Below are 15,354 nucleotides of genomic sequence, written 5' to 3'. Positions count from 1 at the left end.
ATTGTACTATTTATTCAAGTTTTTTTCCTTTTTCATTTAATATCATCTAATGATCCTTTTCCCATGTCATTAAATATTTTTCACAAGTAATTTTTAAAATATCCTTTCTATAGGAATGTATTAACTACTCTTTTCGTGGTAGAGATTTATGTTTCCAGATTTTTGTTACTCTAAATGGTGCTGCTATGAACATCCTTCTGCATAAATTTTTGCATGTCTTTTTTTCTAGGATAAATTCCTAGAGGTGAAAATACTGAGCCAAAGCGTTTGAATATTTTTAAGGTTTTTTTCTATATATATTTTTCCATTGGCTCCCGGAAATACTGTACTAATTTACATTCCCCCAAACATGACATGGGCGTAATCATTTCACCATACCCTGGTCATTCTTGGATATTATCATTGAAAAAATTTTTTTTTCCGGTTTGATAGGTGAAAGAAATATTTCATTTTAACTTGTATTTTCTGATTATTAGTGAACTTGAGGAATTTTTTCATGTGTTTATTGGTCTTTTACATTTTTCTTCTAGGAATTAGTTGTTAATTCTTTTGCTTATTTTTCTTTTGGATGGAATTTTATCTTTTATTTATTCTTATGCATCCATATTTGATAAATATGTTAACTTCTGTCAGCTATATACATAACAAATACTTTGTCACAAAAGGCATTTTCATAGTTTTCAATCCTCGTCTGCCTCTGTGTCACATTAGACTCTTTGGATTGCTTATTCAACTTGTTGAAAGCCAAGGAAAAGGCAATTTAATGACATTGTATTTTCCTAGTTGTCTTCCTTCTGACTTCTTTACTTATATGTAGACTTTTCTCTGTGTAGCAAACCCTTAATTATGGATCACCGCTGAGGCTCCATCCTTAATTCAATTAAACAAACATTTACAAACACTTGTCTGTGTGGCATACAAAAGATGGGGATATTATGGTGAATAAGATTCAAGTTGCTCCCAGGTTTTCAGGCTGATTTATACTCTAATCCTAATATATTTAATAGGGTCTGTGCTGGAGGTAGGAACAAAGTACTTGGGAGCACAGAGTAAAGAAGAGTTAATTACGTTTGGTGGAGGATTAACAGAGACTACCTAGGTAGGAAAAGGAAGAAGTTTCAAGATAATAGGGATTAGCAGAAGCAGAGAAGAAAAAGTGGATCATGTTTGTGGTGTATCTGCTGGAAAATGTAAATCACTTAGGCCAAGGGTGGTAGAAGGTGAATCTGGGAATATGAATTGGACCAAGTTGTGGTGGACCCTCAAAGCTGTGTTAAGGAATTTGGACTTTATCCTGTAGACAGTAGTGTTGAGCCTTTTAAGAATGAGGAACCTTTTAAAAATCATATATAACTGCATATATGAATACAGTTTTGTAGTTTAACAACTTCCTGTGGTGTAAACAATAACTTTCAAACTACAAACTCAGAGTCTATAGGTTACGTATTTAAAGTGTGTATACATATATATACATATATATAACCATATATACACATATTTTTAAAGTATATGAACATCTACTTTAAATAGGTCATCTGTAGCAGCGGTCCCCAATCTTTTTGGCACCAGGGACCAGTTTCATGGAAGACAGTATTTCCATGGACCTGGGGAGGGGTACGGTTTTGGGATGATTCAAGCACATTACATTTATTGTGCACTTTATTTCTATTATTATTATGTTGTAATATATAATGAAATAATTATACCACTCACCATAATGCAGAATCAGTGGGAGCCCTGACCTTGTTTTCACTTGCCACTCACCGACAGGGTTTCGATATGAGTCTGCAAGCAGTTGATTTATTATGGTCTCTGTGCAGTCAAACCTCTCTGCTAATGATAGTCTGTATTTGCAGCCGCTCCCCAGTGCTAGCATCACCGCCTCAGCTCCACCTCAGATCATCAGGCATTAGATTCTCATAAGGAGCGTGCAACCTACATCTGTCGCTTGTGTAGTTCACAGTAGGGTTCGTGCTCCTATGAGAATCTAATGCCACTAATCTGACAGGAGGTGGAGCTCAGGCAGTAATGTGAGCGATGGGGAGCGGCTGTAAATACAGATGAAGCTTTGCTCGCTTGCCTGCCACTTACCTCCTGCTGTGCGGCCCGGTTCCTAACAGTATGGGTCCATGGCCTGGGGGTTGGGGACCCCTGATCTATAGTTTATGCTTTAGAATGGAGAGAGGTTAAAGGCAGGGAGGCCATCAAGGAGGCTATTATCAAATGAGATGAGTAGGGTAGTGGCAGTGGAAATGCAAATGAGGGAATGTACTTCACAGGAGTAGCTTTAAATAGGATTTAGGTACTAAGAAGATAAAGAGGATATAAGAAGGGAAAGAGTTAAAAATGGTCTTGTTTCTATGGTTGTCATTAACTGAGATACGGAGCATTCAGGATGGGAAAGGGAGATGATGACTTTGATTTCAAACAAGTTAAACTTGCATTACCTGGGGAGTATCTTGGTGGACATGTTGGTTGACTGTTGGAAATACAGATCTGAATCTCAGAGAAGAAATCTGGATTTGATGTGGAGGTATGGATTTCAGAGTCATTAGCACTGAGTGATACTTGAAGCCTCCACTGGAATGAATGAAATTGCCCTGGGAGCATTTAAGGAGGGTTGCAGGGAAAATGTGGCTTTAGTGAAGATTGATTAAATGTATCAGGAAGTTGGAAGAGAGAGAGAAGAGATGAATATCTCGGAAGGCAAGGAGATCTTTTAATGACAAGACTAGAGAGAGGTAGAGTAGGATAAAGATTGGATAGAGGCTGTTGGTGATTATTAATGACCCTTGAGAGAGTGTGTATCTTTGATTGACTAAACATTTTAAGAAAATGTTTTGTAATTTTCATTACCTATTTACAAGTAGTCATTATATAGTATTTCTTGGAAAGGCCTTTAGTTGAGGTTTATAATTATGATTTCCAAAAGTTGCCCTTGTTTTGTTTTTTTATTTGTTTTTAAAGTAAAAATCAGTCCTTTGAGGAGTGGTATCAGAAGGCCATAACTTGGTGTGGGAACTGTTAAAAAAAAAAAGTTTATTCTTATTAAGAAATAAAATTTCTACATTTAGTAGAAATTGTTTTTTCCTTTTACAGATAGGAATTATTATTATTAAAGTAAACACAGTTCGTACATAGCCTTTAATTTAAAGTTGGAAAATAATCTTGATATTTTCACTTATAAATTTTTACATTTTTTTTACTTTAACGTATTTTTCTTTTGTCATTAACTCATAAAGTTACGCGGCACTTTTTTTTTTAAATTTTGAGCTACTGGAAATTGAGTTCCCTCAATTATTTTATAACTGAGTTGCCCAGTTGTAGGCTAAACAGTGCCATAGCATTTTCTGGGAATGAAATTTGAGCTAGGGTTGAGAGAGCCACCTTTTAAACTTAAGAAGATCTAAGAATGTGTACTTGTTGAATAGCTTTAAAAGCCTTTTTTTTTTTTTTTTTATGAAAGCTGCTTTATTTATTTATTTTTGGCTGTGTTGGATCTTCGTTTCTGTGCGAGGGCTTTCTCTAGTTGCGGCGAGTGGGGGCCACTCTTCATCGCAGTGCGCGGGCCTCTCACTATCGCAGCCTCTCTTGTTGCGGAGCACAGGCTCCAAACGCGCAGGCTCAGCAGTTGTGGCTCACGGGCCTAGTTGCTCTGCGGCATGTGGGATCCTCCCATACCAGGCCTCGAACCTGTGTCCCCTGCATTGGCAGGCAGATTCTCAACCACTGCGCCACCAGGGAAGCCCAGCCTGTTTGTTTTTTATTTTTAATTGTATAATAATATATGGATATTTTCCTTTTTGTAAAAAAAATTTTAATTATAGTATTACAGACAATTAATTTTGGCCACTGACTCCCCTCCCAGTCCCCTTCCTGGAAGTAATAACTGTTATTAATATGGGGCATCATTTTTCATATTAGGAATCCTTATATGCCAGGAACAGTTAGTATGAAAACTTGATTATAGATTAATTGAAAACTTGAAACATAGGAACCAAGCTGCAAAAAGGTAGAAAATTGTAAAATTAAGGCTTTAAAAGTCTTCTACTGTGTGATTTATTGTCCTAAGTTATAGTGTCTTCTTCCCTTAAAAAAGGAGAAAAAGAGAAGAGAAAAACTTCATGTAAGAATAAAATGCCATTTCCAGTGAGGATCCTAATAATATTAAAACATATATATTTAACCTTCTAATGTGTATTTTCTAGTTATTTTAGTTTTCAGAGGGATCTAGGCTTAAGCAGTTAAACCATGGTTATCTTAGTAGACTGGTTAACTTGTTTTTCTTTCCCCATGGTTTAGAATGTTATAAGAGAATTTCAGTAGAATATTAGAGACCTGAATTCCTTTCATGACTCTATCACTAACTGCCTTTGTGACCTTAAATAAGTCACTCTACCTTCTTAGGCCTTGTTCACCTGTGAAATAAGGTTGGGTTTAAGATAGCGAAGGTATTTCTTAAACCCTTTGAATTGTAATTTCTCCTGGCATTTAGCTCTTAAGTCAAACCTACTGTTTAAAAATTGCTTATGACTACACTTTTGTGTCTGCTTGCATAGGGACTGTATCAGTTATCTATTGCTACATAACAAATCACATGCCAGTTCTCAGTGGCTTAATTTAGCAATCATATATTTGCTCATGATTCTGCAGGTTGTCAATTTGGGCCAAGCTCATCTGGGTGGTTCTTCTGGTGGTCTCACCTGGGGTCACTAATGTGCAGTTACCTGAAAAATTGACTGGGCTGAATGATCTGACCCATATGTCTGATGGCTGGTGCTGTCCATTATCTGGGCCTTCCACTCCACATGGTATTGAGGTTGCCAGAGGGTAAGCCCTACTGCAGGTGCTTATTAAGACTACTTGCATTACATTTGCTGATGTCCCATTGGCAAAAGTAAGTGGCATGGCCAAACCCAGAGTCAGTGCTGGAGGGGACCACACAGTGGCACAGAACAAGGAAGTATGATTTATTGGAAGCCATTAATATACCAGTCTACCACAGAGACCAAAAGGTATCAATCTAAACCCTGTACACAAAGGCATCTAAGTGTTGCCATCGATTGAATTGCTGTTACTGATACTGCCAGAATTTGTTCAGTCCTCTGGTTCTTTTTCATCTTGTATAGGCAGTCACACTTATCGCTACTTTTATCTGCCCTTTCAGCCATTTCTACTAGTAGCCAAGTAGGAACAAGGCCATCAAGATTTTGCCAGTTGGTGATCTGTATCAGGATGAAATTTCTAAGAATATGTTGTGCTTAAAAATGGGGGCCTAGTATAACATGATATTTACAGATGTTAAGAAAATGCTTCTTAGAAGTGGTAATGGAAAGCTAAGAATACTTTTTTTACTTAGAGACCAACAGAAATGGTTTCTGTGTCCACAGTTCCTTCATTTCTTTTTGTGTTTCCTCTCCTTGTCTGATTTTAAGGAACTAATATAGCATCTGGTATATATGTGTGTATATATGTGGTCTAAGCTCTTTCTGTCTATGGGTTTGTCAGTACAGTGGGAAAATGGAATGGTACCTTTAAATAATGTGTTGGGTATTTGGTTCCTGGGGTGGTTGGTTGATTATTTATATATTTGTTTATTTTCAATGTTGGTGATCTCACAGCTAGTGAAATAATGAGTTAACTTTGTTTAAAATAGTAAACATTAAACTAAAACACTTTGGAGACTGTTGGAGGCATGGAATAGGTTTCATTAGAGCTGAAAGTTGTTTCAAATACAGAGGAGGTAAATGAGATGTAGAATTTAAATAAATTGCCCAAGATCACACAGCTTAATAAGTAACAGAATTAGTGTCTGTAGTGTCTGTAGTGTAGACACCACAGAGTTAGTGTCTGTGTTGGAAGGAACATGAACAGGCAGGCATACCTTGGTTTTGAAAGCTGGCTTTAGCACTTATTAGTGGGCAGGTTTTTGATATCATTAAGCTTTCCTCATCTGTAATATATGCTCTTCCCCCAAGATTGTTATGAAGATTAATGTGTAAGAATATTTACTACCTGGTAGCTGTTCAGTAAATGCTGGCTTTTCTTTCAGTTCAGTGCTCTTTCCACTGTATCAGACTGCCTACCTTTAATATTTAAAAGCTGTCATCTAACCTGTTAAACTAAGGATAACTCACAACGAATAAGAATGATGAACGATGTTTTTGGTCTTATTTGTATTTCAGACACTTGTTCCTCCCCTCCCTGTTCCTCTCTTCCTTCTCCAAATGCCTTTCCCCTTTACCTTCCCACCTTTCTCATTCATTCTTTTATTCATTTTCCCTCCCTCCCTCCCCTCCTAACCCTTCTCTACCCTGTTTGATTCCCTAGGGCTGATGACATATATTTCTTTTTCATATGTTATATTGCCTATTGAAGTGCTGAACAGGTTGCAGGTATCCTAATACCTAATGACTTCAAATATTTTTCTTTATTTTTCTCTGTTGTTCTTTGTCAGTTTCTCTGACTTCTTGAGATCATGTGTTCTTCCCTGCTTCTTCAGGCTGACTAAATCTTTACATTTTAGAAACTGACATCTTAAAAGGAACTTGATAAGAATAAGAGCTGGCAATAAAATTGCAGGTTTTTCTCAACTTAAAACAGCTTATTTATACGGCTAGTCAGAAAACAGTTTCCCCCTCAGAAGACAAGAACCATTCAATTCTTTTGTGACAGTGAGTACCATGGATACATGAGACATGAAATAGGAGGAAGAGGGTCCTTGCCTTAGGATTTTTTTTTTTTAACCTGTGAACTAAGAGAGGATTCTCTCTTGGGAAGGCACTTGTGACAAAGAAGATGTGTTTCCAGTGATCTGAGTTGTGAGTTATAAATAGAACAGGTAGATTTCTCCTCTAGTTTTTAGAAGCATTATTGGTTAAATAGACTTTGGTTAAGGAAGTCTGGAAATCAACTCACCATTTAAAATACAAAGCCATTGTGATTATTTGTTGAATCAAATTTGTAAATGAATCAAACCAGAAAACTTCTGAATAAACTTTTCTAAAAACCCTTTTTTTAAGTTGGGTGCTTGCTTTAGTGATGTTTGTATGCATTATACATGCACATGTATGTACATCTACATACACATTCATAAATTATGTATAAAACTAAAAATCCTGGACATTGTAGAATAAGGGTCTTATAATATTAAATTTTTAAATAATAGCTTTATTGATGTGTTATGTACATGCCATAAAACCTACCCTTTTAAAGTGTGCAATGCAATGGTTTTAAGTATATTCACAGAGCTGTGCAACCATTACCACTGTCTAATTCTAGAATAAAATTTTAAAGACAGTTTTTCTGTGTTTGTTTTCCTGTTATGCCTTTTCTTTCCACTTGATACACAAAAATTGATATATCTTGACAGAAATTTTTTTTACTGTTTTCTCAAAGTTTTCAAATGTTGAACTAAAAGATCAAGATGGTCATAAGTGAAAAGGGTCTGAAGTATAATTAGGGTACTTAAAATGGAAATTCTTGTTTGATAAAATAAAGTGAACTATTTTTTACTTTAGCATATATCCTTTGTTGAAGCTTTTGTGTTGAATGTTGGAACAAATTGTCGGTCATATGCAAAACTATGTCTACTTCTTAAAACTTGAATTGAGGAAGGAAATGCTTTGTACCAACATGGCAAATACTTCATTATAATAAGAACATTTCTGTTTCTTCCTCTCATACTACTTTGTTCATTGTACTGTATCTGTCTCTGAGACGTAGAAACTCTTTAGGGAACTGCTTTGATTTTTTTGTGTGTGTGTATGCATTGAAGCAGCATAAGCAGTGTTTACAGTGTTTTGATAAAGCAAATTTTTAATAAAATTGTTTTAATCCCATAATTTCAAGTCAGTTTTCAAAATTATTAGTGACCATATGATACTGTTTTTCTGTTCTCTTAATTGGAGCTTATAAACTCTTATTAAATGCAGATATGTCTGCTCAGACAGAACATATGGTTTATTCATACTGTTAAGGAGTTGAGAGGATTAGTTTGCACTATCATTGTATGTTGAAAACGCAGTTGCATATAAATACAACTGAGTTTTGGTCTAAACCCCTAATTCAAAATGGCCCAGAGAAGGGTCTGCCAATGGGTAGAGGGAAATGAGGCACATTTTCATTTTTTAGGATATATAAAAACGCTTTATAAAAATGGATTTTTTGATATCAACAGATAGAAATTATTTTTAAATGTTTTCTACAAAGTATTATATGTAACGGCTAATGGTTATATATGTTTCCTCATTGTTTTACTTATTTCTTACAGGAAAAGTAGCCATCAAAAAAGAAGACTTGTGTAACCACAGTGGCAGAGAAACTTGGTTTTCACTACAGCCTATTGATTCCAATTCAGAGGTTCAGGTAAATATTAAGGATTAAGTGATGGAGGAGATTGTCACACACAGAAAATAAGTGTAAAACGAACTAATTATACTAGTTCATTTAGAGAGAGCTTATCATACCTTATTTTAAATTCTGGCACCAAATATTATAGACCTCTGAGTAACATATAACTGGAAGGAAATGCCTCGCCACATGAAATCAAGAATGATGTACGTGTATGTGCACGCGTATGTGTTTGGGGGGGTTATGTTAGGAGGACATTTTTTTTCCTTCCATAGTTCTTTTATTTGGGTCACAGTAGCAAATTACTAACTTTTTTAGATGGGGAAACAGTTTTAATGGAAAAGATATATTTTATTAATTCTGAGGAGAATCCTTAGAAGTCTGTGATTTATTTCATCTGTTCTGACCAGGATGCTCTCTCTTTACTCTCTAATACACTAGACTTGGGAAAATGTTATTCATTCAAACCATGCCTGAGCCCACCATGCAGAGCTTTCATTCCCATACCTACCCTTCCTTTTGTTCATCTTTCTTTTTATTTGAAAGGGTATCATTACTTATTTTAAAGCTCTTCTTTCCTCTTGCCAAAATAAGAGATCTTAAAGATTCTGTGTGTGAATAAAGATGTATGTTTAGCCATGTAGCTTAACTTTTGTGTTTGTTTCTCAAAAGTCTGAGTTACTCTTAGAAATTATTTCTATCTAAAGGGAATCCTTTTTCTGTAACCCTATTTATTTATAAAATATGATAAGGATTGTGAAACCATTTCCCAAGGGCATAACTGCAAGCAGAATTCTTCTTCTCTAAAAGAAGTTATAATTTGCCACTATGACTCAAACAGAAGTTTTAGGTAAGAAAAAAGTACTGCACACACCCCCACAGGTATTTGCAAATAAAGTGCCTGTGTCTGTTTCCTCATAACCTCTCAAGCATTCTGTTTGATTAAATTCTCAAAAAATTAAGTATTTGTTTGCTAAGACCCCTTCTTAAGTATAAAATATAATTGAAACTTCTCTTGTTTTTCCACCCTACCCCATTTTAATGTTCTTTTCTTTCCATTTGATAATAACTTTTATTCTTATTCCAGTTATACTGTATGGTAAATGATCCAGGTGAGAGGCAATGTGATGAAGTGGAAAGGGTTTTAAAGTAGAAGTCTAAAAATTGAGGTCCTAATTTTCATATGTGGTTATTTTACTGACCTTGAATTTTATTTCTATAAAATGGGAATGGAAGTTGCCATGTTGACTCATATGATTGTGAGAATTAAATGAAATACATTTAAGAGTATTTTGAAAGCTGTTAATAGTTATACAAATGTAAAATGTCTGTTTACCACCAGTCAGTCAGGTGTCCATTTCCCTAATACGCCTTTACCAAAAGGCAGACATGAAAGTTTTGAAGTGCTAGTTTTTCTTTTTAATAGTTTTAACAAAAAAGAAAGATAAGAAAAGGCTTTGAGAATTTGGTCTAAAATGAAGTTTGAGGATTATTTTAAGATGTAGTTTATTAAAGTCCATTCTTTTTCTTGTGGCCAGTGTTACTTGCTAAAGGATTTAAGGGACCCAGCTCTCCAAAGTTAGAAATTTCTATAGAATACTTTTTATATAATTATTGGAGATGGTATTAGAGATCAGTACTGGGTAACAGGCTTTTTATTTGATTGTATGTATAAAACTCATGGCTGAAACACAAAAATCTGCAACAGCATTTAACCGTTAGATATCGTGACATTTTTTATTTGCTACGAATTATTTTCATAACCATGAGTTTTTAACCTTTACAGTTCTTTTGTCTTAAATGATAGTTGATTTGTAAGATCTACTCACTATTTAAAATAAATTTTAGAAGGAAGAGTACTTTAGGGGATGGGAAGGCGTGCATGACACTTATCACATTAATCTGGTACATTGGGAATATTGTTTCGCTCCAAAGCTGATCTAGGAATATTAAATCAACCTTGTGAGTCTAAAAACGTTAGAAAAGCAGCCTGATTCATACAGATCCTATTTTGTTAATGAATTTGTTCACTTGCATAAGTTTTATAAAATTTCATAAAAATATCATGGAAATAAGAGCAGTTGATGGAGCCATAGGAGAAAGCTGTGAGACAGATTGAGTTCAGCAGGAATTTAATAATTACTATTAGTAATTAGAACAGCATATATCTAGCACAGTACTAAGGATTTAATATATTTTATCTGACTTAATCTTCAGATTAGCATTATGAGGTGTAGGTAGCATTACCTCTATTTTGTAGATGTGGAAAATGGATTCATAGAGGTTAAATGACATCTGCAAAGTCACAAAACTATTAAGTGATGGAACCATCATTCCCATAAAGAGCATGTCTGATTCTAAAACTCCTAACCACGGTGCTTTACTACCTTTCACTATTCTGTACTGTTGGTCATAAAAAGGCTTCAACATAGATTATTAGGAGAATCACTTAGGAAAACCTGGATATAAGGCACAGAAGCTTACCCAAATTAGCTCACAGAAAAAGGGAGGGACATTAGAAAGTTCCTGGGAAGCTCCTTGGAGTATAATTACAAGAATTTCAGTATGGCCAGTGAGAGCTAGAAAGTTGTCAGGCATTTACGCAGGAGCTGCATCCTAAGTGGAGATCAGGTTTCTTACTATAATAGACTAGACACAGTTCGCATAGAATTATTTTTGAAAAGACTTTAATTTCTCATAAAGTAAACTAAAATAATGGGTGGTTTGTTTGTTTTTGGTTGACCACCACATAAAATAGCTGGCTTGCATTTATCACCACGGTGAATGAAAAATACATACTGTATCTTTAAAGTGTAGACTTCTCAACACAGCAGTAGGTACTGCAGGAGGCACATAGGATTGAGACCCACTGATTCCTTTCTCCCTACTCCTGTGCTCGTTGTGCTTCTTGAGTATAAGTGCTCACTGTTTAAATAGTCTTTTTCTTCTTTCCCTTTTATTTTGTAAAGTGAATAGTTAATGTTTTCTCTCTATTTGTCGCTCTAATTTTTTTTTTTTTTTTTTTTGGCTGTGTTGGGTTCTCGTTGCTGGGTGCAGACTCCTCTCTGGTTGTGGGAGCAGGGGCCACTCCTCGCTGCGATGTGCAGGCCTCTCATTGCGGGGGCCTCTTGTTGCAGAGCACAGGTTCTAGGTGCGTGGGCTTCAGTAGTTGTGGCACACGGACTCAGTAGTTGTGGCTCGTGGGCTCTAGAGCGCAGACTCAGTAGTTGTGGCCCAGGGGCCCAGGCGCTCCAAGGCATGTGGGATCTTCCCAGACCAGGGCCCGAACCCGTGTCCCCTGCATTGACAGGCAGACTCCCAGCCACTGTGCCACCAGGGAAGCCCCTGCTCTAATTTTAATAACTATTCACTTTGCAAAATGAAGGGGAAAGAAAAAAAACGTTGTTTAATGATGAGATTCCATGGTATTCTTTTCGTATGTCTTATGAGACTAACATGTCTCTCCCTTCTGCTTCTCTCTATAAATCCACTCTAATTTCTTGTTGACAGCTAAAAAATGCCACATCCATCTTTGAGCCTACTTGAGCATACGGCCCCCTCACCCTCTTAAGGCCTGACTCAGTTCTCTGCCACAATTTAGAGAGAAAATTTGGCAGACTTGGGTCAGATGCACACTGCAGTCTAATTTGATATGATTGGGGATTAAAGTTTTGGGGCGTTGTCCCCTAAGAAAGGGATTTAGGTAGAGGAAATGATTGGTATCTCTACTTCAGAGATGTTTGATTTCCTAGCTCTAATTGGCATTTGTACCCAAAAGAGTTGCTAAATTATTGTTGTCTGAGGACCTTCAACTGTGACATGAGAACTTCAGTATATAGGATTCCCTTCAGTTCTAAAGTTCTAGGGAAGTAACATGTAGAAACATAATTTAGCCCTCAGATGAAAGGATTCCATAGTAGTAAGATGGGTTTTATACCAAAACAGTTCAAAAATTGCTAAGAACACTAACCTCTTACCTTGAATTGTTTCCCAGATGCTTTATTATTGCTGTTAATGTTAATTGTTTTCAGTTTTCTTTTCAAACATTCAAGACAATATTAATAATATTTCATGAGTGTGTTTTGCTACACTTTTTTTTCCTTTTCTTTTTGTTTTGTTTTTCAGCGTTCCCCTGTGGTTTGAACTATTCTTTTCTCAACCCACTCTAATCTGCCTTCAAACCCCACAGTGGGTTGGAGGGAGAGTGTAGACAGCTCTCAGTAATGTTACACATGACAGTGTGTTAAGTCTAGTGGACATTTTTTAGTCCTCCTCTTACATGGTCTTTCAGCAACTTTTGATACTGTTGACTGCTCCCTCTTTTTCAAAGCATTTTCTTCCTTAAGTTTGTGGTCCTGGTTATCATCCTATTTCACTTGGTGTTCTTTCGCTGTATTCTTTGCCACATAAACGAAGTTAATATGAGTTGTATCGGTGCCCCTTCCTATAAATCTTCTTTTGGCTTAGGTCATCTGCAGCCATGCTTTTAGCTATTTGGTCCTGGAGCTCACAATAACTAAGTATTTTTCCTTTCTTTATTTTTTAGGTACTATGATAAAAAGTATGCCTTTATATAAGACTGATTAAACCAAATCTGTCATATGGAGAAGTTGGTGCTCTCGTTAATTAAGGGTGTTTGTCTCACACAAGTTGTACAAGCAGTGAATCCAGATGCAATATCAATCACATCCTTTTGATGTAATTACTTAGTTAATAAGTCTTTTTACCAACAGGCTTATCTTGAATTTCTGGATCCTGCCATAAGTTATTGATTGTTTTATAGGTTGTGTTTTTTTTGGTGTGTGTGGGGTGGTAATATGGCCTCTGCCCTTGTTTAAAACAAGCAAGCATTTAAAAAAAATCCAAAGATTATAGCTAATAATGCATAAATCAAGGGTTTTTTTTACATGCTCAATTAAGACATAATGAGTATAAAGGTATCTTAAAAACTCTATTTGTAAATTTATAAACATGAAATAATAAAGGAATGAGCCATTCTAGATCATAATAAATACTTCTTTAAAGAGAAAATAAATCCATCCATAAACAGAAGGTATTAAGTAAAACCTTTATTTTTTCATCAGATAGGCAGTCGTGTCCAAAATGATTCATAGAATTAATTACTATATATAAAAGCATCCATCAGAAATCTAGAAGTTTCCTTCATATGAAGAAAAATTTTCATCAGTTGAAATATACTTGAGTTCTGTGGAATGGTTGTTAAAATTTAATTTAATCGTCGTTTAAATTAATTTATTAATATTGATAAAACAAAAAAATGTTTAGACTCAGGAAGTTTTTAAGTGCGTGCATTGTGTTTTGCCCAAATAACTATATTCATTTGAATTTCCCAAATTGTATGTAGAAATTCACATAATATCTTCTAAATGGTACCAAGACTATACATTACTATAAAATTAAAATAATCACAGATTTTTCTATATGAAATTTTTGTAGCAGTAACTGAAATAAAGTTAGAATATAAACCTTCAGACAGTAATAAGTTCCTAAATATGCTGCCTAATACAAATTAATGTGATATAATTGCTTATATCAACCTAATATAATTAGTGGTATGAAATATATATAGAATAATACCCTTTAAGTATTTGATTTATTTTTTAATTTTGTCACTATTTTGTCACTGAACCTCCCCTAGGAGGTTGGATAATAAGAAAGCTGTTGTGGACCAATCACATTGCATGTTTCTCACCAAATATAGTTCCTTGTCAGCATCTTACAGTTACCTCTTTGTAAGTAATGTCCCTGTTTTTTTTAGTTACCTTAGGATTTTCTCTTTATATTTTGTTGTCATCAGTTTTACTATGCTGCACCTACGTGTGATTTTCTTTTTATCCTACTTGGGTGTTCCTAGGGGCTCTTGATTACTGTGCCTTGATGTCTTTCTTCAGTTTAGGAAAATTCCAGGCAATTATCTCTTCAGCTTTTTTTTTCCCCTGTTCGTTCTTTCTCCTCTCTTCTGGGACTTCAGTTACATGAATAATAGACCATTTTACTATGTCTCATATGTCTCTTATACTCTCTCCCTCTCTGACTAACCTGTCTCCTATTTCACCAATCCTCTTTTCAGCTGTGGCTAATCTGTTAAATACATGTTCATTTTGGTTATTTTATTGTTTAATTCTAAATTTTTCATTTGACATATTTTATACTTTACAGGTATTTGCTGAGTTTTTCATTTTGTTTTCTATTTCAAAAAAAGAAAAATCTGTCCGTTAACTGCAACATCCGTGTCTCCTGTGAATCTGCTCTTTGTCAGTTTTTGACTTTTTGGTTTTTGTGTTTGCGGGGGGTGGGTTGGTGTGTGGTCTTAGGGCATGCTTTGTAATTTTTGATGGAATGCTGGACATTGAAATATGAGCTATTTTAGAGATAACTTGAAACTCTGGATGATATTTTTTTCTTCCTCCAGGAAAGATTTACTTTAGCTTTTGGCATGTGGTTAGGCTGGAAACCGATCACTTTAATCCAGTTAGGGATTTGGCTGATTCCAGGCTAGGTTTTACTCTTTGTAAAGGCTGATCTATGTTGTTCACCCTTTGTACTCAAGCATAGGCCTTCAAAGGTTCCAACAGAAAGCCTGGGTGTTTATGAGAGCCACTCTATCTTGGTGGGCCCTGGGCTCCCATTTTTATCATGCCCAGTGTGAGATTGTGGAAAGTTTTGAGTAAGCTTTCCAGCCTCTCAAGCCACTGCTGAAGTTAGGGAGTCCTTTTCAATAAGCTGCTTTGGATGCTGTACCGGCAACTTCTGTTTATATCTCATTGGCCAGAACTGTATCTTATGGCTATCCTTAGCCACTATCCCTGGCTTCAAGGGAAACTAGGAAATGTTTTGCTGAACTCTCCTCCCTACCCCACAAATAAACTAGTTTTGCTACAATCTAGATCTATAAAATGGTGACAAATGCAAGTAAAACTGAACTGTCATGTGAACATAGTAAGGAATACTAAATTTTTCTTAAATGTTTTCAAATTTGGG

At 35.5% G+C, this 15,354-nt stretch overlaps 1 protein-coding gene across 4 annotated transcripts in view; it reads left to right on the top strand.

Moving 5' to 3' along the window:
- The window catches only part of RASA2 (RAS p21 protein activator 2), a 117,587-nt gene that overhangs the window by 29,379 nt on the left and 72,854 nt on the right, over window positions 1–15,354 (top strand). For all 4 annotated transcript variants that reach the window (XM_089911061.1, XM_022582642.2, XM_022582641.2 and 1 more), the window contains one exon: window positions 8,273–8,367. In XM_089911061.1, the coding sequence (XP_089767187.1) occupies window positions 8,273–8,367 (95 nt within the window). The remainder of the gene's footprint in view (window positions 1–8,272; window positions 8,368–15,354) is intronic.

The sequence above is a fragment of the Delphinapterus leucas genome, chromosome 4, assembly GCF_059928025.1.
Source record: "Delphinapterus leucas isolate spDelLeu-1000000601 "Yukka" chromosome 4, BTC_Dleu_Yukka2, whole genome shotgun sequence".
In the NCBI taxonomy this organism is placed as follows: domain Eukaryota; kingdom Metazoa; phylum Chordata; class Mammalia; order Artiodactyla; family Monodontidae; genus Delphinapterus; species Delphinapterus leucas.
Note: the sequence above shows the minus strand (reverse complement) of the source record. Positions and strands in the feature narration are given on the sequence as shown.